The sequence below is a fragment of the Cynara cardunculus genome (genome assembly GCF_001531365.2).
Source record: "Cynara cardunculus var. scolymus isolate 2C chromosome LG 13, CcrdV1, whole genome shotgun sequence".
Taxonomy (NCBI): Eukaryota; Viridiplantae; Streptophyta; class Magnoliopsida; order Asterales; family Asteraceae; genus Cynara; species Cynara cardunculus.
In genome coordinates, this window is record NC_037540.1 from 13,374,332 (window position 1) to 13,399,448 (window position 25,117).

Consider the following 25,117-nt stretch of genomic DNA (forward strand, 5'->3'; position numbering starts at 1 on the left):
GATAATATCGGACATGTTATACATGTCATTGAGAAGAAGTGTTAGGCTTGACGCCTAGTGAGATCAGAAGTTACTCCAAGTTTACAAATAATAAATAGAAAAAGGTAATGTATTAGCTTCTCTTGGGAAAAAGGTTAGGCTTGCAACAATGTATAAAAACCAATTAAACTAAAAGGATGATAATCAATTAATTTATCTTGTGATAACGGGAAACCCGATTCTATCAAGTGGCGGAACATTAAGGGATCATTTACTAAACGCTTACCTGGTAAGTACTTATTGGGTAATTTTCCTCACCGGATGAACATGGAAAGGGCTAAGAATCTTACCCGGTAAGAACGATGATAAGGATGGAGAGTCTTACTCGACAAGTGAGGGTGATGACTTTTACCCGGGCAAGCGCTTACCAGACAAATTGTTACATGAAATACGTTTTGATGTACTACAATTTAGCCAGTAAAATAAATTATAGTGTCGACTCCTAACGGCAAGCACTTACCGGGTAAGCATTTAGGTAAACAGCCCCTAAGTAAGCCACATCGAGATGTTGACGAGTAAAATATCTCTAGCATACAAGCCTTGACAATTACTCTTATTGGGGCTAATACAAGAACATCAAAACTCCTTGTTTAGTTGTTCCCCAAGTTACGAAGTTAGAACATCAAAATTCCTCACCCGTCTAAAATCAAAATTATGCCACAACCGTGTTTGTATATAAAACAATGCTACTTAGGTTCATTAAATACCCAATCAAGTGAAATAAGCGTCAAATATATCATAACTCAAATAAGTGTAAATCAATGTCCTCAACAATGATAGTTCATATGATTGGAAGTATGAGGGATCAGAATACTCACCATTCTATCGGTGCATAATTGTTTTATAATCTTTTGTTTAGAAAAATAACAAGGAAAAATATTAATAATAACATAATGATTACAAATATGAAAATGATTAAGTTATGATGATTGGTAAATAAAAATAAAAAAAATAAAAAATCATCATGTAATAATTAGTAGTAGAGATGTGTCTAAATAGAATCACCATTGTTGATAATAACAAAGAGAAAGAGGAATAAAAATCTCCGTGTGGCTACAGAGGTTCAAATGCAATGACTCTGAGATATTTACAAAGTAGGTGGTCGTCATAAGATTAATCAGCTCGCATAACGGGTTGGATATCCAGATTAATAAAAAAAAGGAAAAAAAAAGGGTGATTCTATATACACATCCGTCTGTTTGCTATTTAGACATCCCTCTATTATTAATTATTGCGTAATTATGTTCTTACTTTTTTTATTTTATTTTATCTATTAATCATTACAACTTAACCATTCTTGTTTTTTGTTCTTTTAATCGATAATAATTATGTTAATATTAATATCTTTGTTCTCTTTATTTTTTTAAATAAATATTATGTTACTATTATCAACTTTGTTCTTCTAAATAAATTTATGTTATTATTATCAACTTCGGTTTTCTTAAATCATCAATCTTCGGTTAATATGAAATAAACATTCTAAATTTAACATTAAATGTTAAATCATCTCTAGTAATATGGTTTATTGTACCTTTGATTTTATTATTGTATATAATTTTCATTTAGAAATAAATGTAAAAAAATCTGACATGTTAACAATAATAACTGTTATCATGTTAAATATATAATAATAAATAAATCAATCAATCAATCAATCAAATTAATATAGTACTTATCATTTTAATCATGCAGCAAAAGAATAAGCTTTTTGAATATTGTACACAAGTATAACACAGTAATAAGACTGATATGTACAATAATCTGTTTTAAGTTGTTATCTATATTAACAACATAAACAAAAGAAGCAGTGGAAAACAGCCCAAGGCTCGTGCTAGTCACAATGTCCTTAAAACGGATTCTCCTCCTATTAAGGCATTTGTTTCCCATAATACACGGGTTACGCAGAATAAGGATCTGCGTGACTATACCTTATATGCATGAACCAAAATATTGTTTCTGTGTTTTTTCTTTTACGTCTCTCTCTCCAACTAAAGTGAGGTCTCAAATACATAACATTGTTATGTATTTAGTTTATATATTGCTAGGCTTGGATTTAAACAAGTATTGTTTTTCTGAATGTACATACTTTCATTTGTCACGGGTATACAGATTTAAAACTTCTTTCCATGAACAAATCCAATTTCAAGACAATATCGGAGTCGAAAAGTTTCAAAATCATCATCGTCATGATTGATGAATGACAAGTTGTAACCGATAAGACTTCGTTATGGTGTATTTCTTTGTTTGTTTGTTTGTTTATTTGTTATTTGAACCGGTGGGTATTTCGATGCAGGTTCACACGACTAGCGGGTCGTCACTAATGTGTATGGGTTTGAGGCGACAATGACGGAATATGCAAAGAAGCGATTGGCCATTGCGGCAACTTGGCAAAACCGTGTTTTCCCCACTCTTATGTTTCATCACACATATGGTTGTTTGGAATCAAATGACAATTTGTAGAAAACCTTAGAAATTAGTGAAGTGTAATCCTGGAAGTCAGATGCACATATACAAATGTGTATGATTGCACGCTACTGTATTTTTATTTTGTTTAAACATAAATTTTAGGTTTTTGGCATTCAATTAGAAGAGTTTGTGAAAATTTATCCGTCCCAAATAGGCGTTTTGGTGTTTTCTGCTTCTACGAAATTTTACTTTCTATTCCTTGATAAACGATAATCTTTATAAAATAGTGAAAAAACGATAACATCATTTGTCGTGGGCGACAAAATTCCTCTGTTTCATGAGTTTTCCGTTCTCATTTTACATCAAATTTTGAATCGACGATGTTATCACTTACTTCCCCAATGATCGGAGTAATCGTGATCGTGTTATTTAAATGTTATCATTTTAATTTTCAATTTCACCCTTCCTCGCCTTAAATATTTTTGAACATTATTTCATACTACTTTTAATTTAAAAAATCCCTTAACTTCTATTAAATTGTGATTTAAAACACAATGTTTATTATTCTTACCATCTTGTTTGAACTTTTCTCTATATAAATATATATTTTGAACGACAATTAGCGTTCATGAATCTAATCAAACACTAAACAAACAAAACCCTAAACGCCTGGGATATAAGATTCGATTCAAATGACAGTTTAAAACATGTATATAATTTCTATTTTAACCAGAAAAAAGATTGGTAAAGAAGTTTCCAGATTTAGGCTTGTCCAAGCATGCTACATGAACATATCTTCCACGCTTGTCCACTTGCCTTGCCTCACCTCTTGTGTCCTTCTTGCACACTTTACATGTCTTATCAACCCACCCTTCTTCTACGTATTCACCATCAACTGATCATCAAACACAACACATTCATCAATCTCCAATTATATATGCAATTGCATCAAATTCATCATCACATCAGATTCAGATGTTACCTTCAACGTATGATTTGAAAAAATCCTTATACGTTCCTCCAATCTTCCTCCTAAGAGCGCCATACTGCAATCACAAATCATTTCCATGAATTTGACGTATCCAAATCGGTACAGTTCGTCAAATCACGACTAAACTAACAAACCGTACCTGTTCTCTGCTCATTTTCTCTCCAGATTTGGTTGCAGATCTAGCATCTTCGATAAGCTGTGCATCTTCGGGTGATCTGACTTGAGCGAAATCCAGAGCTTCGGTGACACTTTCGAACAGATTCTGCTTCCTTTTTTGAGGTTCTTCTTCTTTGTTACCTTTCTCTGTTTTGGCAGAAACAATGGTGGATTTGTAATTGTAATAGGAATTGGTTGGTGTAAGGGTTTGTTTTGAGAGGGTGAAGTTAGAAGCAGCAAAGCCAGATGATATGGGAAGAAGAGCCTTCATCCCCATCCCCATCCCCATTCTTTCTCAATACAACTAAATTCACACCAAATTCCACTTTATATACTTGTAATAAAACATTTCCTTTTTCCTAATTTTATAAATTATTATTATTTTAAAATATGAAATAAAAATTCCATAATTAAAACAGAAAAATAATCTAACCTTTTTTCAGTATTATAAAATGTATTTTAATTCTACTTGTTATAAATAAAATATAACATATATAATGTTTACCTACAGTTTAATAAGCTTATCCGATCAGCTATACCAAGTGTTTATTTACGGCTTAATAGTGAAGTCATTAACCCAAAATGGCTATATAGAACCCTCACTTGTAACCTATTAAGCCATCTTAACAATATTAATATCATAAACAATCTTTAATATTTTGGAACAAATGTTTTTTAATTAAGAAAAAAGAAATATTTGTGACACAGGATTGGATTTGTTTGTGTATGATTTTGGGTGGAGGGAGTGTAACTTCCTGTGGGAGTAACAGGTGGTGTAGACGTTGGTGGTTATGTTTTTTCTTTGCTGAGTTGGACCATTGGAAGGTTGCCACGTGTCAGTTGGAATGTATGGTTTATGGGTCGTTACGTGGCCCTTTGGCTGACTAATGAAATTGAGAGGATCGATTTTTTGCTTGATTGACAGATTGCCAAATGCACACATGCATCAAGGTTTTGTAGTTTGTGCAATAAGAAAGGATATGTTAGTCATGGGTAGACCATGAATACGAATGATATCTCTCGCAATTTGTATGATTGATTCGTTAAATATAGGTTCGAATTTGTAACGAAGTAACAATAAATGATCAAAATACCTTTTTATAACTTTTCATAGCTTATTTTTAAATTATAAATTTCGTATCTGAGTCGTTACAAAATATGTGTCTACTTTAAAATGAATGTCTGTTTTTCTATTTTATCATTAATTATGAGATGTAAAAATATTATGTCTCTAAAATTAAAAGTAAAATTGTTTTTTTGTTTGAACCTCCGTGGACATAAGAAGATTTTTGTTCCTCATTGGATTTGAATGTGGGACCTCCAGGCACTTTTGACCTTGTGGTTTGAGATTATTCAAAATACACATAAGCAATTTGAGGAGAGCAAGATGATTTGTATTGATATGAGCACACAAACTAGTTACACAATGCATCAGTATATGGGTTCTATACAACATAAACCATGCCAACTTCCAGCAAAGATGCCGGCGGCACCTTCAGTGCAACATCCGGTCCCCGGCAATTCCGCCGCAGAAAATTATACGCAAAATTGATTGCTAACCTCTTCAAAATTGACGATCCGTGTTTCGCTTTCACATGCGAGTGACCGAGTATGAATGCGGTTCCGCTTTGCTGACCCCCCAACAGATCTTCAAGTTCTTCTCTCATTTGCACGTGTTTTGGAGCGTCGACCTCGTCGTGATCTTCAACTGCAAACGTTACTCGTTTTCTTTTGATCTGTGGGACCATCTCGATTATGTCCGTTACACTATCGTCTGTGTGGGACCCGACAGATACGCTAACGTGTTGCATACTTTCCTCTGCTTCAAAAGCCCATGACGCAGAAAAGTCCATGTTCCCTATTACTGCAAGCCTATCCTCCCCCGATGACTGTCCTGACCGCAACCCGTCATCCTCGTTACCTGCACAGAATCCATTATCCATGTAAGAGAGAAGAGTCTAGGGCTTTTAATAAGCTAGCTTATCAGCTAGTTCATGACTAACTAAACGGGTTCTTTTAATAAGCTCAAAGAATAAGTAAGCTTCTGATCGCCAAAACATGGCCTTAGTAGTTAGAATCCACGTCCATATCGTATAGGCAGGATATTGTCATCATCCGTGACCAAGAATCCGTTATACAATTTATTAATATAGACCGGTTATATACAAAAGTTACCTGTATCACTCGTCGATTCAGGACGGCACCAATCATAGCGAATGAAATCAGCGAGCCGGTTAACAAGGTCGGACTCAAACGAATCCACATCCTGGTGAACATCACGATACCCATAACGCACAATGCACCTATACGACCTAAGGGTAGAGGGACCTACACGGCCTACAAGGTACCTCTCAGCTGGAGGGATGAAAGGAACAGGTACAGATTTCACACACACAAACACCAAAATACGGTGAAACGCGGGCAGATTGGTCACGAATCGCGAGAAGTTAGCAGGGATTCCCGAGGTAAGGTCCGTGAACACAAGGCCAATGCCAGGGACCCTAGAAATGCCCAAACTTGGACCCAAAGCCAGTAACCATTCTAAAGACACCTTATTCTGAAGGTCATATTCGTACTTCTTGATGGTGGCATAGTGCCAAACAAACATTACGGTCAAGAGAAAGAGTGCTAAAAGGATCGGGAGCCATGCACCTTCACGAAACTTAACTAGGGAAGCTGAGAAGTAGAGTAGTTCTATAGAACCGAAGAAAAGTAGGAAGCAAAGAGCTAAGATCGGAGGTTTATGCCAACAAAGAACGATAACCAATGCCATGAGGCAAGTCGTGACAAGCATCACAGCCATAACAGCCAATCCTGCAAACATAAAGATTGAAACCTTAAAACTGCAACATCAAAAGAGAGAAAACATACCATTTAAACCTATTACTTTTCAAACCATAGCAACGGCATAAGATTGATCAGAATACAAATCAAGAACTACAAAATGAACACACAGAATAATGTGTGAATTGCATGATCTGATGAACAAAGTTTGGGCACCAACCTGATGCATTTCCCATGTGTTTGGTGTCTCTGAATCCAATGGTCACAGCAATACATAGGATCATGAGTATCCAGTTAATCTCTGGGATGTAAATCTGACCATGTTTCTTGTCTGATGTATGAATAACCTTAACCCTTGGAAAGCAACCAAGCGATTGGCTTTGGTTAATGATCGAGAACGTTCCACTGATGATTGCTTGACTTCCAACCACAGAAGCAAGAATGGCTATCACAAGCACTGGCCACCTTACACTGTCTGCATATGTTTCAACATCGTGTCATTAACGTTAAGGTTTGTGGGACCATATAAAATGCATGTCTTAAAGCACCATTTACGAATTCTAAAGGAATACCTGGTACTGAGACGTAATAACTGATGTCGTGAGCCATTTGGTGATGTTTTGACAAATAAGCTGCTTGCCCCATGTAGCCTAGTATTAATGCAGGATAAACCAGGAATGTGAAAGCGGTCTGCAAAAGAAGTTAATTATCAGGCCCAAACGATATCAGCGATGCCAAATGAGAAAATGTCGGCGAACACAAAATCGAAAGACCTTGGATGTGAATCTTAGGCCAAATATACCTGAATTGCAGTATATGAGAAGTGACCAAGATCGGCAAACATTGCTTCCGAGCCTGCAAGTTAAGTTGATCAGTTATCCTAACATGAATTTTCTTATAAATCTGTTATTTATCTTTCTAGATGAGCATGTGAACATTTTGGCAAACATGTGATTAGATTCAATTCTGAAGTTCAATCTGTTTGACCTCAATTCAACCTCATTAGACATCAAATGCAGCAATTTTGGATGTTTTACCTGTAATGCACAGCAAAATGCCACCCAAAGACATCCACCCTTGTTTCTTTGTCTTCTTCAAAAACTTATACATGTAATAAGGCGAAAGAGCTTCATAAACATGTGGATTCCAGTGCATTATATTGTATAACCCGAGGCCGCTGATGCATACCAGCCATAACAGCACGATTGGAGCAAACAAGAAACCGACTCGATGAGTGCCGTAATGTTGTAGTGCAAATAGGCACACTAATATGAAGCAGGTAATCGGGATGACAGCATCTGTAGACAAAGAAAATATCTCATAATATGTACTCAAAACACTTGAAATTCACATCCAAACAAACAAACATTGTTCTTGCGGGCATAGCCTAAAAAAACACTAAACAAATTTGGACAATTGTTTTTTGTGTTTACATTTATCAATGTGTTAAAGATTCAATCACTATTGCAAACTATAGTTTTCACTTTCACAAGAATGATTAGTTTGCTACGAAAGAGCAGGTACTACGGTTAAAAAGGTCAATCACCCGATTGTAAAATGTAAGCGTTACGATCTTTCACCATAAGAGTCACAAGAATTGTATCAAGGAAACTCACATTCATGGTGTTCTTTGGACATTGATAACTCAAGCCCAGAAACAGCAGAAAAAACTGCAAATGTCAAGAAGAAACTATGTTAATGATGCTAAAATTAAACAAGAAAATGCAAAGAAAATTCAAAAAAGATTCTACTTTTACCAGATATGGCTGGAGTGAGGAGTCCATCTCCAATGACCATACAAGTGCCAAGAAGAACCAGGATCAGTAAAGCTGTATGCAAAGGCTTATGCTTTTCAAGCAACATTTTCACTTGCGAGTTGTTTTCCTTCTCTGGAGGTTGCTTGAGTTTATAAGTAGAAAGTGATTCATCAGAAACTTGCCGGTTTGGTAGGAGGCTCACTTTGGCATGCCGGCAAATTGAGGAATACAGAGCAAAAGTTCCACCTATAGATTAACGAACAACATATTTCAATCTGGATTACTGAAAACATCAGATACAAAACGACCAATATACTTGCAAGAATGCAAAAAGAAAAATAACACGTCCACTGTTCATCCTTCTTTTCTTTTGCCATTTCTGCAACTCTGTACCGTTTGACAACGCCTTTGTTTTTGGCTTCTCGTGATAGTTTTCAAAAACAAAAGGCAGTTATAACTAGTAAATTTGATTGCAATATTTCATGGTTTTCAAACCCAACAAGGAATGACATCATTTGATCCCATGAACTTGTGCAATTAAATGAAATAGGCCTATTGGCTTTTGCTATTCAAAGAATTCAACATAATTTGGCTTGATAGTTCATGATCCTGCAAATCAATTTAATAAACTTAATCTGTTTACCTTCACCATTATCGTCGGCTCGAAGAACTATGAACACATACTTGAACAAAGGGACAAGAGTTAACGTCCAGAAAACAAACGAAAGCACACCAAAAATCTCTTCATTTGTTTCTGAATGATGAATGTCATCTGCAAATGTGCTTTTGTAAACATAAAGTGGGGAAATGCTGAGGTCTCCATAGACTACACCAAGACTCTGATAAGCTAACACCAACGTTGTCCTCCAAGAATCCTTCTATTAGCAATTCAACAAGCATATAATCATTTTCTTGAAAGCTTTCCAGAAATAGTTATAAATAGATTGTTCTTTTACAAATCTTTTTTTTTTATACATTTGATGAAAAACGATGTTTTTATCAGCAAAAAGAACAACGGGAACCACAAGGGTGGTGTCTGATTGGTTTGACTTGGCTCCAAAGGTCAAAAGTGCCTGCAGGCCAATGGTTTCAAATCCAAGAAGAAACAACAATCCCCGGCCATGGAGGTTCAAGTGCGGTGACTATTATTTATCTTTTGTTGCAAACTAACCAACCAGTTTCTTAAAAATACCAACAAGAACAATAGTTCGCAAAAATGGGCTATATTTAACTAAGCAGATAAATGATGATGCAAAAAGAACCCTTGTAGTATTTTTTTGCAAAATGTGGCATTCTTTTTCCGTTTTATTTACGAAAAGGGTCGTTTCGATAGCAGCTCAAACGTCGTTCGAAAGATGAATCAGACCAAAATAAGCAGGCAGACCTTAGAACTTCCGCAACATTTTTCGTAGGCAAGATCCATGATTCTCATAGATCAAGATTCACTCAGGATTGCTGAAGATGAACAGAGCTAAACGGAGATCCCAGCTGCAACAAAACATACGTAAATTAGCAATTCTCTTTAAGACAATCAAGAATCTCAGACTAATGAAAGAAACATCAAGAGATAGAACCAAGATTTTCACTTCAACTGAGCAAGCAAGAGGGACTCACTCGCTTTTTGACAAATATACCCCTATCTTGGTCTCATGAAAGATGAAAAGTGCTTGATGAACCAAAATTTCAAACACCCATGAACCAAAAAGTGAAAAACTCAAAGAAATTCCAGACACCATGTCCATGTTGTTATTTTTAGGTGATGATGGTGGTTCTCATCCAAGGCTGAGGGTTCAAACTTTACCAGAAAAGGGTCTGATCCATTCAGCTACCTTAAAAGGATTCCAACAATGGAAGGATCTTGGAGGAGAACCAGCATTATAAGTGGAAATGAAACCCTTACCTCACTCACCTATATTGTCATCACCATAATCAGCATCAAGATTCGACACAAGTGGGTAGTAGGGATTCAAGATTTTGATTAATAAAACTTCATTTCACGCCAAGTAATAAGAAAGAAAACCAGAGAATGTTGGAAGACGGCACGAAGAAAGAAGCAAAACCACAATCACATGACTCAACAGTAATTGCATTATCGCCGCTCCAAATTGAGGCCCACACATCAATGCAAATTTCAAGGGGAAAAATTATCCCCTCTCTCTCGCACACACGTAGAAAACACACACAGAGTACGTGTACACGTGGGTTGGTGATATTAAAATTCCACCAATCTCAGAAAGCAACCAAATAATGGATACTGTCTAAGATTAGGCAAAGAGATATTCTCCGAAACCTAAACCAGATCTTGATACGATGAAACTACACCTTCCAATGGTTGAAAAAGGCCCTTCCAACACCAACATTCAAATATGGTAAATGCTCCACATATGAGTTGATAAGGGTGTTTGGAATCGCTTATTTTAAACAACTTAAAAAAGCATTTACCAACCTAGCGGTTGTTTGGTAGTTGTTGAATGATTTGGTATAATACAAAATGAAATATAATTATTTATAATGAAATTAGAGCGCTGAATGGTTAATTAAAGGAGACCCATGATATAAAATCATTCAGAGGGTTTTAAAACCATTAAAAGACATATTTTTTTTGCCACACAAGATTTACCTATTAACGATTTAGACGCTACCTCTTAATGAAACTATTAAGAGGTAAACAAACAACATCTTATTATAAGTCAGAAAAGTTTAACTTATTCAAAAATTCCTTATTGCCGGTCTGGCGTCGGTATAATTTGTTTATCAAAACACTCAAAAATGCTTATTACCGGTACTATATCGGAATAAATCAATAAATTATTTTTATAAGCAATCCCAAACACCCCAAAATTTATTGTAAACTGATTACATCAAATTTAATTATTTTGTTCGATTGTGTCAATAAAATCATATATTTTTTTAAATCTTTGAGATCGTGAACTAGTTGCAATCAAATTCCTACTTTTTAGTTCCAAAATCAATACTAATATTCCAGATATTTTATTGTAAAATAATATACGCAAGTATTTCTTAAGTTTTAAGTATTGATGTGATATAAAAATAATGGAAGTTTTTAACATATTTTAAAGATGTAAGGATTAGTTTTATAGAAACTCGTGGCTTGCAAAAAAAACAAGTGTAATCGTAAATAGTTAGACATAAAGAAATATAACATATAGTCAGCAAAAAAAACCAAAAACAAGTATCACGTAACATAGAAATGATAAGAAAACAGTATAATTATATACCTAAAGTTGGGATCGGATGATGTATCTACCCAGCTCTTTAACCCTCTTTCGTCCCACCCTCAACCTATCCAACTCGGTTTCACACCAACAAGTCCCTATTCCTAGTTTGCTACGTTAGTTGTGTTGTTAAAACCCTTTACTAGAGATCATTTTCTCGACAACATTTATGGGTATTAAAGCATCTCTTCATCACATTATACAAAATAAATAATCAAAAATCAAAACCTGTAAAAAAAAAACTTCAATAAATCTAATAAAATATAATTTCTATCTCCTAAATATATAATTTCAAAATCTGAATAATATTAATAGATGATTATTCATTATAATATATTATATATTTTTCATAAACATTTAATTTCAATTGTTGGCAATAATAAATTAGAACAAACCTTAAAAAGAAGCAATATTCTTTGTATTTTTATGTAACAATTGTTTTTAATTAAAAACGATACAGTTGATACAAGATTGTATTTTATGATAGATTGAGCAATGACATTTCTTATTATAACATTCACGTAAGTAGTTTGCTTGTTTTCTAGTGAAGAGTATCAACGGTTACCACTTACCAGATTGATCGGATCAAAAAAGTGTTGGATAAATATTTAAGATCGAGGAGAGATTGACAATTACTGTTGGTATATATGAATCGTACTTCAACATAGCACACAGAATGGGCGTTTTCCCGCCATTAATGCACAGAGAAAGTTTTGACGTTGCTTTAAATTGGCTCGTAAAACGCGGTAACGGATGGCTTTTTTCTAAAATATTGTTGGCTCTATCTACCTTCATTTCTTATACTGTGGACTAAAAAATTTGAATAAGGAGAAAATTAAAGATGGATCCGCCATCGTAGATCTTGAGGGGAGAGAGAGATGATGGAGGGAGTGTGTGTAATAAAGTGTGTGATATTTATTTACGCAGTTACAAGATGGAAATTTTTTTTAGTCTGATGCTGTTATATCTGCAGAGACGAAACATGGGCCGGGGGTTATATTACAAAACCAATTAACTTTATGATAATTGTATTAATTTTGATTAAATTATTTGACATAAATTATAAATAATGGTTTAAATAAAAGGAAAACGCTAAAAAGAACTTTTTCTATTTTGAATGACCGGAAACATCTACAACAGCTATGTTAAAATTATGAAAATTAGTATTTTAGAAAAATATAACATAGCTATTGAAAATACTCTAAATAAAGAAATGAATTTGTTACCTATATTCATTTAACTCAAAAAAATGTTCCATATAACCAACTATGAATTTCTTAAAGTTAAAGAAATTAACTTTTTTCGTAAATTGTTCCTAAACCCTATGCTATCGCTCCAACTTTCCAACCCATCGTCATTCAGGCTCTATCACCCATCGCCATCGTTGGCCTCTGCCATCAAATCTCCCTCTTTTTGATCTTTTTATTTGTTTTTCGACTCTCTCTTTCTCTCTTTTTATTTGTATATATGTACTCCACTAAATTGTTAAAAGAGAGGGATAATTGAAAAACAAAAAAAATAGATCAAACAAGGAGAGATCAATGGTTGGGAGCAACGACAACAATGGGCAGTGATTGTCTTATGGAGAGTTTACGACGATGGGGAGTTAGGTGCAAAGGATTTGAATGACGTAGAGTTTACGATTGTTTTAAGATTTTGTTTACTATAAAACTTTTCTAGCCTATTACAGGTAGGTTTTTTGGGTTGGAAGAATGTAAGTAATCAATTTCTAAAATTTCAGTGATTTACTTATTCAAAAACAATTTATAAAATTGATAATCTAAAATGAGAAAATTTAACTCTTCATTTATATTATGAAACCGTGTACATGTACAACAAACACAAACAAATATATATATTAATCAATATACTAAATTCTAGTATTAGATAAAAGAAAATATCATATGAAACATTACATGATATAAAACTTCTGAAGGTTATCATAATTTCATGGGTTCTCATAAGGTCTCCTTATATATATATATATAGACTTGGGAACACGTGAGACCAACCTGTTTTCGTGAGACCAGCTTTTTACACTTGAAACTTCACAGCAAAATGTTGTGAAGGTAACCTTCACAGTGTTTGTAACTTTCAGATTAATTTGTTTGAAACTTTTTTTAATGATTCACATATGAACCTTTCAATCGAATTTTTTTGATCCAATTTTTTTGAGGGGAAGAATGTAAGATATTGTGATATGTAATCTGAAGCATTAAAAACAGTACTAGAATTGTATACAACTAGTTGGGTGGTATATATATGCAACTACTATTATTATTGTTGGAAGACTCCAGCATAATACAAGCATAAGCCACAATAACAAGATGTTATTATTGATTCTCTTCTTAAACAGAAACTGCAACTCTTTTAGAGGCATTCTTTCTCATATACTTGGCTGGCATATTTCCAGTTTATCACCTTCCAGATGTTCTTCAAGTAATCTGGCCTCACATTTTTGTACTGCAAATTGTACACAAAACCAACTATTACTACTTAAATCATTTCAATTCAAGTGACACTAGTATTCTACAACAATTTCTACATATCTACACTTTAATACCTGTTTTAGATTACTTCATCTCAGGGTATGAAAATAAGAATCAGAATGTGGGGGGAATGGAAATGGGAATGAGTTGAGAAATGCTTCATTACCCGGTATCTGATAATGACTCATTCCACCGACATCACAAATGATTTCCATTTCCATTCCCATTCCCATTCCCCATCTCTTACTACCAACAACCAAGCATCCGTTAGACTCAGTACTCTAGAGATGAAAAAACCCATGAAATTTGTTTCATCACCTGTAAGTAATAGGCATGCTCCCAAACATCTATGCCAACTAGAGGGACCAAACTTGGACCTTTTGTAATCAGTGGGTCCTGCAATATAAAATACATTCAACACTTTGCTTTATGAAGATTAATGAGGAAGAATATTTGTTTGAATCACTTGTAATCTAGAACAAAAAGATAGTAGGAAAAATAAATCAGGTGTGGTGCTCAATCTCTCACAATGCATATGAAGGAACAACAAAAAGTGAACTGTAAAAAGTGCAGACCAGAATTGAACTGAACAAAGTAGGCTTTTTAAATACATAACACAAGAACTCAATACCACATATTTGACGCTGCAAATTATCATCAAGAAACTAAACCAAACCAGTATATCCCACACAAAGACAGTGTCTGGGGCTAAATTTCACGCAGATCTTGCTACCTCAAAGGGTAGAGAGGATGTTTCCACGAAAACCTGCGGCTTGTAGACCAGAGCCAGTAATTGCTGAAGGCAATGTCTAAGTCTGGAGATAAGATGATGTATTTACTTGATGACCATAAAATTAGTGTAGCATACCTGGTTTGCTGTAGTTTCAACCACAAGCCTTTTCAATTCTTTGTTGACTGCAAGCCACTGCCAATATATTGTACTTCTAAATAAAGGAAAAAGTTCCTACACAAAACCAAAGACTATATGCCAATACTGCGGGGGGCAGACGAACATACCACCCATCCAGAACCCTGCACTGCAGCACCCTCTGCATTCATCTTAGCAATCAACTTTTCCAAAGAACTAAAGCTCTCGTTGATAGCTGAGCCCAAAGAACCATGTGGTGGTTCACCACCCCCTTCCTGCAATAAGGTTTCAGACTTTCAGTTTTGATCAAGTTATAATGCTCAGAATTATCAGTAAAATAACGGAAACAAACTTACCTTGACAGGAGTGAGATTCTTCCAGAAAATTGAGTGATTCACATGACCTGCTCGGATCAATAGTCAGAATTTAAGACAACCAAGAAACAGAACTGAAATGATAGAACTTACAAATAAATACACACATAAAGTAGAGATCAAATGCAAGAACAAAATAACAGTCCCTACACAGGAATGATGAGCATATGGCGATAATATTTAAAACAAAGGTGTAGTAAACAGCTGTACACAATAAATTCATGCATAAGAAAACAGTATTCAATGTTTACAGATGGCCAACTAAGAGCAATGATTCTGAATGCCAAACAATCATAGCCCCATAGGACTTGAGGAAAGCAACAATGAGAAAAATACGATCCTATACAATGCAAATGGTTAACACCATACTGCCAGCTTATTTAAGCATTGCAATATAAGGATGGTACTGCAGCCATCAAACAGACTTCCTTCTGAGTAATAGCATGCTATGGGCGCCTACTAAACCTCAATTGCACATCGACATCTATTCATGAGCATAATTTGCAGATGCATCCATATAGTTTCTTATATCCAAACAGACACCACAGCATAGCCCATAATGAAAGCGCACCCAAAGCCAGAACTACTTGCTAAATCTGAAAGTTAAAGAATGCTGCATGGAATTTCCACTTTACATACCCAGAATAGTTTTTAGGTCTATAATTTCCTCTAGATTGTGCTTAGAAATACAAATCCTTCCACCCCCGAAACCATAGCAATACTTACACTAGCATGTACTTCATTTTGACACCTCTTTGATCAATAATTGATGCCATTAATTTACCCTTTCAGCACTATAGCCTTTGCAATGATATTCCTCATAGGCCCATCTAACTTATTTCCCTGATAAAAAAACAATAATATATAGATATATTATCAACATAAACATCATTATTTATGACTTGTGAATTCTGATCATAAAAATCAACCTGAAGCTCTCTGCTTACTAGAGGGCGAGTAAAGAGTTCAATGGAGATGAACCTCTGTTGTCATGCAAATAATTCAAACCACTTGATTTGGGGTTGAATTTATTCCTTTCATCCCAAATCAGGGTCCATGTCTGGAACTTTAAGAAGCAAAATCTAGTACTTCTTCAATTCCAACTCCAAATCAATATGAATATGATTTTCCTTCTAGCATCAAACTTGTCTTATTTGTGGTATTCCATATATAGTTTACAGTAGTCATAAGTTTTCCCTTAAGAAAGTATATATATTTCTACTCGCCACCTACCTAACAATTAGCTACAATTCGTTCTTTCCCTTCACCCTAGCACCTCTTTCTTCAACCTAGTACTTCTGGAATGAAAATTTGATAGGAAGGTATTTGCAAATTTAACATCATTTTCGAATATTTGAAATAATCAACAAGTTTCTCTCAAAATACTTCCAATCCCATATTAACTTTGAAGTTGAAAGGTAAAGTTTTTGACATCCAAAATCAAAGTCTGCTCTTTTTCCGGACGTGGGCATCAATTCCTGGACATCAAAAATCAATCAGCTACAGTCTAGAAAATCAAACGTGACCCTTTTTCCTTTGGGAACGAAAACAGCAATTCCTTGTGAAATTTAAGATACAAAAGGCTTCTAATATGTATTCACCTAAAATTACTGAAAGCAAAAACACGTATCTGTACGGATAACAATATAAATTCAGAGAGAAAACGATAGAATTTCACCTCCGCCATTGAAGTTAATGGCACTCTGCAATTTGACAGCAGTTGAAGCATCTCCCTTGGACATAGCGTCATCAAGCTGCTCGATAGCCTTATTGTAGTTGGTTATGTAAGTCTGGTGATGTTTCTGGTGATGGAGCTGCATGATCTCTCCGCTAATCGCCGGCTCCAGAGCGCCATAATCGTATGAAAGATCCGGAAGCGTAAATGTCTGCACTCCACGAATCTGTTGCTGAAACTTGCATAGCTCACCTAGGGTTTTCCGGGTCGCCAACGTTCGTAGAGCCATTTGTTCTGCAAATCAGTTTGGGAAGAGACGGCATAACGATTTCTGTTCTTTTTTGGTAGGGAAAATTTGTTAATTACAAAGAAGTCCTTAAAGTATGAGAGTATTCTCTTTATTACACCCTAAAGTTTTGCAACTACTTCAAATCTCATCCTCCATAGATTGAATTTTTTAAACAATTTATCAATTTGGTACGTACATATGATTGGATAGGACTGGACAAGACTGAACAAAATAAGAGAGTAGTACTAAACGGGACATGATTGGACAAAACAAGTGTTTGTCTCGTGTTTGATATGACTAGGGCTGGACATGACAAAACTAGACAAGTTGTCCCAAAAAGTTATTTGATGATTTTATATATCATATAATAGTTATATTAACACAAATAAAGTGAATAATTTAATTTATAAACATTTTTACACAACTAATCCGTACATATAAGTCTAAACAAAAGACTGAAATAAAAGTAATGATAGAAAATTTTGTGAGCATGTCTTTTGTTCTTATCCAACCTCGAACTACGTGCCTCTAAGATGCATACTATAGTCAGCTTATAAAACTTAGTAAGTTCATGGTTAGCATGAATAAATCATTTCATAGCATACATATCAACTAGTAAACTCTGTACCAAACATATGCATTTCCTGAAACACATGTAACACTGAAGAAAAAAGATCTTATAAACTTTCTGTCCGATATGGGTCATTTAGTCATTAGCATTCCCTGGGTTGTCTGCACCTGTTTGGACATTCGTTAACGGGTGATGCCACTTGTCATATGACTTACTAGTCAAATGTCAACCCGTGAAAACTGATCATAAAATTTTCATATGAAATAACATGCTAGAGTTATTTGAAAACAAAATAAAAACATAGCATGCAACTGATCATAAAATAACACACATTATGTAATATATATTGTATTGTCTATGTAAACTGGAACATCATGCATATGTACACATCACCATAAAAAATCATATAATGCTTGAAAACAAATTTGTACGTAGACATTCATCTCATTGTAAGTCTCGTGAAGACTCACCTGATGATATAGGTTGCTTAGTGAAAATCGTTGACTAGTAACCTACAATTATAAAGTCAAATAGTCCATTAATAACTAATTTCTCCAAAAGTCAACCTACGATCAATTACGGTCAACCTCGGTTAACTATACTTACTAACATTCCTTACATCGGTTTAAAAATAAACATATAGAAATGACCTGGTCCAACTTAAAGGCGTCTCATAATTTATAAAAAGACGACACCTTAAGCATGATTACTAATTCATCTCTTACGTAAATAAATAACTCAATAACTACAGGCAGTTTACTAAACACTTACTTGGTAAGTGCTTACAAGATAAATTTTATTATCGGATGAACATGAGAAGGGCCAAGAATCTTACCGGGTAAGATCAATGAAAATAATAGAGTCTTAATCGGTAAGGATGATGACTCTTACCCAAGTAAGCATTTACCCAGTAACTTGTTGCATTCGATATGTTTTGATCTACTAAAATCTTACGTATCAAAATAAATTATAATGTTGAATCTTATCGATAAGTACTTACCTAGTAAGCATTTGGGTAAACGACCTATATGTAAAAATGAGCAACTTAATAAGCATTACTCAAAGAATAATTTGAAATAATTCAATATATTAATTAAATAATAATTTAAATTAATATGTTGAATAAATAAGATAATCTAACAACTCTCAATTAGTAATAACATTAATTTCTTAAAATAAATTAACATATTAAATGAATAAAATTTTGAATTTAATATATGAATTAGATTAGGAAACAATGCGATTAATTAATAACAGAAATAATAAGTTTAATTATTTAGTTAAAATAACATCTTTTTCGTTGGACTTTTTAGTTAAACTATGGGGCCGTTTACCTAAACACCTACCCGTTAAGCACTTGACAGTAAAATTCAACATTATCGCTTACTTACCGGGAAAGATTTTATTCAATAAAGCTCATCGGCTCATCGTATGCAACAATTTATCTCGGTAAGCGCTAACCATAGTAAGAGTCATCGTTCTCACTTACCGGGTAAGACTCTCGATTTTTGCCTTCGCTCTTACCGGGTAAGATTATTAGCCCTTGTCATATTCATCTGATAAAGTAAAGTGACTTGGTAAGCGCTTACCCAGATAAACGTTTAGTAAACGGCACCTAAATGTCCCGCATGCGCGCACACACACACACATGCTCCAAATAGATTATTATAGATATGTGGACAAAATGTGCGAAATAACAACCTACTTTTACAAATTTATTTATTATAACATTGTATTTTCAGTTTTTCTTATTACAAGAATATACATTCAAAATATTTTTTTATTAGGGCATCGTACTTTAAAAAGTTAACCCGTTATAACATTGGGTAACCTGTTACCTTTTGAACAAGTTTTTCTTTGTTGACGTGTCAAACTTAAAATAAGGCATATAGGATAACCTGTTACACATGGAAAATGGGTGGAAAACGTGTCAAACTTAAAATAAGGCATATAGGATAACCTGTTACACATGGAAAATGGGTGAAAATAGCAACCTACTTTTACAAAAAAAAATTATTATACAGCATCGTACTTTCAGTTTATTATTATTATAACAATATACTTTCAAAATATTTTTTATTATGACATCGTACTTTCAAAATACTTTTTATTATGATATTATACTTTCAAAAATTTACCCGTTATTGCATTGAATACACGAGGCAGAACGGGTTCACAAGGGAGTGTTGTTAAAAAGGTAATGAAAGATCTTCAAGTTTCATACTAATTTCTTCACTAATTTGAACAAGAACCATCTCAAGTGGAATCACGACCAAAGCTCATCCAGAAAAAAAGGAGGCCAAGTGAAAAGATAACTTTGAACAACCTACGGAGAAATACTGTTGAGAAAGATGGAGAAGGTAGTAGTTATAACAAGACGGTTTCACTTGATTAAATGAATGTGAATGAGAAGTTTTTTTTTTTTTGAAAAGATGTTCCACTTGTTTAGTTTTTGGCGTTACAAAGTAAGCCATAAATTTATGATCAACAAATGGTTTTTTATGAATATTTTTATTAATGAAATAATGATCTTTTATAAACATGTTTAATTTTTGATATTTTAAATTTTAGTAAACATATTTGATTAAATTTACAATGTTTAAATGATAAAAGTATTAAAAGTAAAAGTACAATGTTGTAATAGAAATTGGTGATATTATAATAAAGTAATTTTGAAAATACAATGCTATAATTAGAAATGTCATGTCGAGGTGGCAAAGAAACCCGGAATAATGGGTAAATTTAATTTAAAAGGTTACTCAATGCTATAACGGGCAATTTTTTGAAAGTACGATGTCTTAATAAAAAATATTTTGAAAGTACATTATTGCAATAAGAAAAACTGAAAGTACAATGCTATAATAAGAAAATTTATAAAAGTAGGTTGCTATTTTGCGCATTTTTTCTAGATATAAAACCCATATAAAAGTAATATTAATTTAAAGAGGCCCAACTTTAAGTAATATTAATTTAAAGTGGTGGTTGATGGCCGACGATGATTGTGGAGATGGTGGAGGTGGCCGACAACCGATGGCGGCGGCCGCTGCAACTAGTGGTGGTGACTACTAAAATATATATCATATTAAGGTTATATATTAAACGAAGTTAATTAATAATATTTTAGTTTTGTTCCATCTTGTTTCACCTATTTTTTGGTCGAACAAGAAAAAACATTTTTTGTCTCACCTTGTCCAATTCTTGTCCATAACCTATGTTGCACCAAACGTGGGACATTGAGTTCTTGTCTTATCCATGTCACGCCAAACGTAGGATAGTAAGTTTTGTTCCGTCCAGTCTCATATACCAAACGTAACCTTAGGTCCGATTTGTTTTGTGGGATTGGATTGAATTTATTCCAATCTCATGTTTCGTTTGAAGTTGAATTTGTATGTAATATGCATAATGTTTTAAAACATGTTAAAAAACATTTGTTTTGTAATAACCAACTAATAATAAAAGTGTAATTTTATCATTTTTATAATTATTTATAGTTCGTCTTATTTATAAAGAACGAAATTCAATTCAATTACAAATTCTAAAACCTAAACACAACAAAGATTTCAAATCCGTACACGAAATCTATAAATCTCCCAAAACCATTCCGCAAAAACGCCCCTTGGAATCCATGCCAAATGTTTGGTAAACGGCCCTAAAAAAGCAGGAAATGTTTGGGTTCGTAAAGCAGGAAATGGAAACTGTAAACGAAACATACGAATAGGCAACTCCATGATGCCAATTGGAAATACAATCTCTTTAGTCTTTACTCCTGTAATATTGTGTGCTTCCATAAGTAGTAGATAACTAAAAGGTTGATATCGCATTTCTCAAAGCAAATGCTAGTTCTGGAGTAATTCTTCAGCCTTTTTCAACCAAACATTGTAGATATCATCCGAGAAAAGCACGAAGTGAGCCTGCAAATAGCATAACCATGTTCACTGGTAAGTGTTGATCGTTAACTGAATAATATATCCAGATCCGTTTACGCTATAACTGGGTCAGCCCGAAAAGTTTTTTAAATTGGATCCCCCATAAATCCTTGGTAATCCTAAACTTTATCAACTACTAACAAACAGAAAATGAGGCCGTTTGTTGTTTCAAGGATGGAAATGGGAACCGGAATGAGAACGTTGGGGAATAGAAATGGGAATGATTTTATCACCCGCCATCTGCTAATGATTCATTCAGTTACATCAAACCAGACACCGTTAATGATTTCCGTTTCCATTCCCCACCCCCTATCACCCCAATTGGCCCAACCTCATGAAGCTTAAGTTGGAACTTTGTTGAACTAACAAGGTATGTGGCAATCTAAACTGAAACCATTCTAGTCTGAGATAAGGAGGAATCGGCATCACAATGAAAGGCTACTCATAAATACGGAATACCTCTTTAATATCATTGCAATGCTCCTTGATTGTAGATATGGCCACAGTTGCAGCTTCCTCAAAAGGATATCTGAGATGGTAGTTAAACACTCGTCAAATTTTGGAGCTAGCAAAACTGTTATCCATAAAAAGATCAAGCTATACGTATGTAGACATATATTGTTTGTTGGCCGTGTTGTGGGTTATTTTACTTCAGTAACCAACCATCTATTTTTGTATCAGTAAGCTGAGATCTAAGGAGACAGTCCGGGTCAACAGGTTTCACCACTTGGCTTCCAGGATCTCATGGATGATTGTGCAAGCAATAGAAGTTTATGAATACATACCATTGAGGTGAGATTTACTGGACGTTATGATACTTGTACAACCTAAACGACTCACCCAAAGATACCACAGGATATGGCAGGAAATGCGACATATTGAATATTGTTTTCTCTTGCAACACGCAGACTGTTCCTGAAATAGAGACAGGAGAAAACAATCACATTTGGATAGAATTATAGGCTAAGATGAGCTTCTATCATAAGGCTGCTAAATTCTTTTAATAGGGAATGGGAAAAGGGGATTAAAACCAATGACCTCTGAGGCATCACCACCCACAGAAACAGACAAATGCCACCAACGAAAAAGGTACCTGTAAGCGTTACTCAAGAAGGCCGCAACATTGCTATTAGCATCATAAATGGGCCCAACAGTATGGATTACATGAGATGCAGGCAATTTAAACCCTCTGCATGAATTCTTCAATCATAAATTCCAAATGAAACACGCTGCAAATATCAATGATGGAAATTAAATATTGAGAACATACGGGGTAATTCTTGCTTCTCCGGTTGGGCAACGCACTCCGGGGCGAACTTCAGGAACATGATAACATGCTGTTCGCAGTTCTGGGCCCGCAGCTTGGTGTATAGCTATCACAATTACAACATGTTTGTTAACAATATTAGAGAAAAGAAACAATTATGATTGTATTGGAAGAGAGTTACCTCCATCAGCACCACCACCTCCAAGCATGAGCTGATTTGCTGGATTAACCTGTGCAAAATATTGAGATGAATGAGAGGACGCACTTGAATCCATATTATTCACAGAAAGGACACCCTAAATGGATTACTAGGAGTGTTGACTCTTATTTGCATTTTGCATATAAACCAAACCAAACCAAACCAAGCCAAGCCAAACCAAATCCAATGGACCCAGCGAATCCATGCAGACATAGGGTTTGGGGTAGGATGTATGCAGACCTTGCCACTACTCCAAGGGGTATGAGAGGTTGTTTTTGCAAAGACCCCCGGCTTACAAAACAAATTTTTAAAAGAAACAAGCGAGAAAAATATAGGCAAGGGTGTGTGCCAACAAACAATGGGTACAATAAACAAAAAGGTGCATCACGGACAGCTGTAAGGGGAATAGGTTAAATAACTACAATTACAAAAAGAAAATCTAAGACTAGTGAATAGCAAACAGGTCACATAATTAAATAAAGGTAGACACAAAAGGTATACAAAATCAAAACAATGTTTAAAGTTCAAAGCACTTACTTGGTTACATTTCAACTAAAAACCATTGGTGTTGCATTTCTATTTGTTATACAGGTTTATCTGATTATCTATAGCTTCTACAAAAATGTATCAATTTTCAAATTTCAATTTATCATCTTGACCATACAATTTATCTGTATCTCTTGTTGTCTAACATCGATTGATAAGAAACAACACTAAACCGTGCAAACTCAGTTGACTGATTTCAGAAACCGTTCCATATTATCAACATTCTTGGTTGTTTATGATCTTAGACTTCTATAATGACAACAAAATACTGTTGGACTTGGTCAGCTAGGATTTGGAATAAAATCCCATTTGTTTAGGGATATTAGTTGTTTTTGGTTCAGTCTCCTTTTATCCAGTTCTCTTAGGAGCAGTAGCTATTTTTCTATCTGTCATGTATCTTCTATTTAAAGGCCATTTGAGTGTTCTTAATAAATTTTTGGCTTCAATTGCTTTCGTATCAGAGACATACTCAATAAATACAAGCATACACTGGCCAGAATAGTACTGATATTTCCGTCTCTGTTTAGAGAAAACAGTAATAGGCATCCAGTCATGACCTGAGAAAAACCAGTTATGTTCTAGTTATAAAAATGATTCAACAGGAAGCATGATTGGCAAGGGTTATTAAGATAATGGTGCTTCAACTGATTTAGCACTGTTGCCATGGCCTTGACAGTAACTAAATTTCAAATCACGACGAAGAGCGGAATAATCAATTATTCATAGCAAAACTTGGGGCTTTAATTTAATTTATAGAAGGCATCACTTTTCATAATTGCAAAATATAATATATCTATGAGAAATCTAAAGGTACCGATGATCAGATAGCCTCGAGCGTTCCTACCAACCATCACAAACAGTATTACCGATTTTATATTCAAATAGATGAAGCAATCAACACAGTGATAAACACGTACTATTGCGTCGGAGGAGCCATCGATGAACCAACGAGTAATATCTCCTTTCTGAATCTTGAGCGCACTCGTCGGAGACAGATTGAAGTGAGCCACGCGTTTCCCAGCGTCACCTCCATCGCGAGACATATTTGATGAAGCTCTGAGTCCACCGTTTCCTTGGATGACCGAAAATGATCTTTTGCCAACTGTTCGGAAATCAACAAAAATGCTGATCCGAGATTCCGGCGGTGTATATCTGAAGATAAATCTAGGGTTTAAGGATCCATTAGAGAGAGAACTTAGAAGTGTGGATGTAATTAAAGAAGTGATTGACGCTGAAATTGGGGGCATTTGGTGTCACAAACTCAGCTGCCTGATGGTAAGGAACAGTGGGATGGGTACTCTGTTTTTTCGTTATTCATTCGATGTTGGTCAACCCGACCCGAAAATATAAACCAAATTAAAATCAAATCAATTGACGATATCTTTTTATAGTGTGTCTAATTGTATAAAAAAAGTAAAAATAACGACGGAAAAAAGAAAAAAGAAAAAAGTAAGGGACTGTTTACTCAAATGTTTATCCGGTAAGTGCATACTTATAGAAATCAACACTATAATTTATTTTGATAAGTAAGATTATAGTAGATC

The 25,117-nt window shown here is 34.5% G+C and overlaps 4 protein-coding genes across 7 annotated transcripts; all 4 read right to left on the reverse strand.

Moving 5' to 3' along the window:
* Positions 1 to 3,103: 3,103 nt before the first annotated feature.
* Positions 3,104 to 3,894, reverse strand: LOC112525839. The gene is made up of 3 exons (XM_025136128.1): positions 3,576 to 3,894; positions 3,428 to 3,491; positions 3,104 to 3,340 (listed from the first exon to the last, which is right to left on the reverse strand). The coding sequence occupies exons 1-3, from the start codon at positions 3,879 to 3,881 to the stop codon at positions 3,171 to 3,173; spliced, it is 540 nt and encodes a 179-aa protein (XP_024991896.1). The 5' UTR covers positions 3,882 to 3,894; the 3' UTR covers positions 3,104 to 3,170.
* Positions 3,895 to 4,964: 1,070 nt separating this feature from the next.
* On the reverse strand, positions 4,965 to 10,219 carry LOC112525077 (potassium transporter 2). 4 transcript variants are annotated; one of them, XM_025135016.1, is made up of 11 exons: positions 10,043 to 10,219; positions 9,518 to 9,621; positions 8,777 to 9,011; positions 8,134 to 8,379; positions 7,993 to 8,046; positions 7,414 to 7,674; positions 7,179 to 7,231; positions 6,949 to 7,066; positions 6,597 to 6,851; positions 5,768 to 6,406; positions 5,038 to 5,513 (listed from the first exon to the last, which is right to left on the reverse strand). In XM_025135016.1, the coding sequence occupies exons 2-11, from the start codon at positions 9,563 to 9,565 to the stop codon at positions 5,038 to 5,040; spliced, it is 2,385 nt and encodes a 794-aa protein (XP_024990784.1). In that variant the 5' UTR covers positions 9,566 to 9,621; positions 10,043 to 10,219. The 4 variants fall into 4 exon arrangements, with proteins under 4 accessions (XP_024990786.1, XP_024990784.1, XP_024990785.1 ...); XM_025135017.1 differs by having other exon boundaries at positions 10,034 to 10,193; XM_025135018.1 differs by having other exon boundaries at positions 4,965 to 5,513; positions 9,518 to 10,193.
* Positions 10,220 to 13,543: 3,324 nt separating this feature from the next.
* Positions 13,544 to 17,089, reverse strand: LOC112525605 (superoxide dismutase [Mn], mitochondrial-like). The gene is made up of 6 exons (XM_025135795.1): positions 16,779 to 17,089; positions 15,083 to 15,129; positions 14,876 to 15,001; positions 14,727 to 14,783; positions 14,177 to 14,254; positions 13,544 to 13,832 (listed from the first exon to the last, which is right to left on the reverse strand). Exons 1-6 carry the CDS (start codon positions 17,062 to 17,064, stop codon positions 13,740 to 13,742), a joined length of 687 nt encoding a protein of 228 aa, XP_024991563.1. The 5' UTR covers positions 17,065 to 17,089; the 3' UTR covers positions 13,544 to 13,739.
* A 3,997-nt stretch (positions 17,090 to 21,086) lies between these two features.
* Positions 21,087 to 24,843, reverse strand: LOC112524703 (macro domain-containing protein VPA0103). The gene is made up of 7 exons (XM_025134656.1): positions 24,491 to 24,843; positions 23,010 to 23,058; positions 22,832 to 22,934; positions 22,655 to 22,750; positions 22,402 to 22,476; positions 22,021 to 22,090; positions 21,087 to 21,546 (listed from the first exon to the last, which is right to left on the reverse strand). The coding sequence occupies exons 1-7, from the start codon at positions 24,818 to 24,820 to the stop codon at positions 21,472 to 21,474; spliced, it is 798 nt and encodes a 265-aa protein (XP_024990424.1). The 5' UTR covers positions 24,821 to 24,843; the 3' UTR covers positions 21,087 to 21,471.
* Between the last annotated feature and the right edge of the window lie 274 nt (positions 24,844 to 25,117).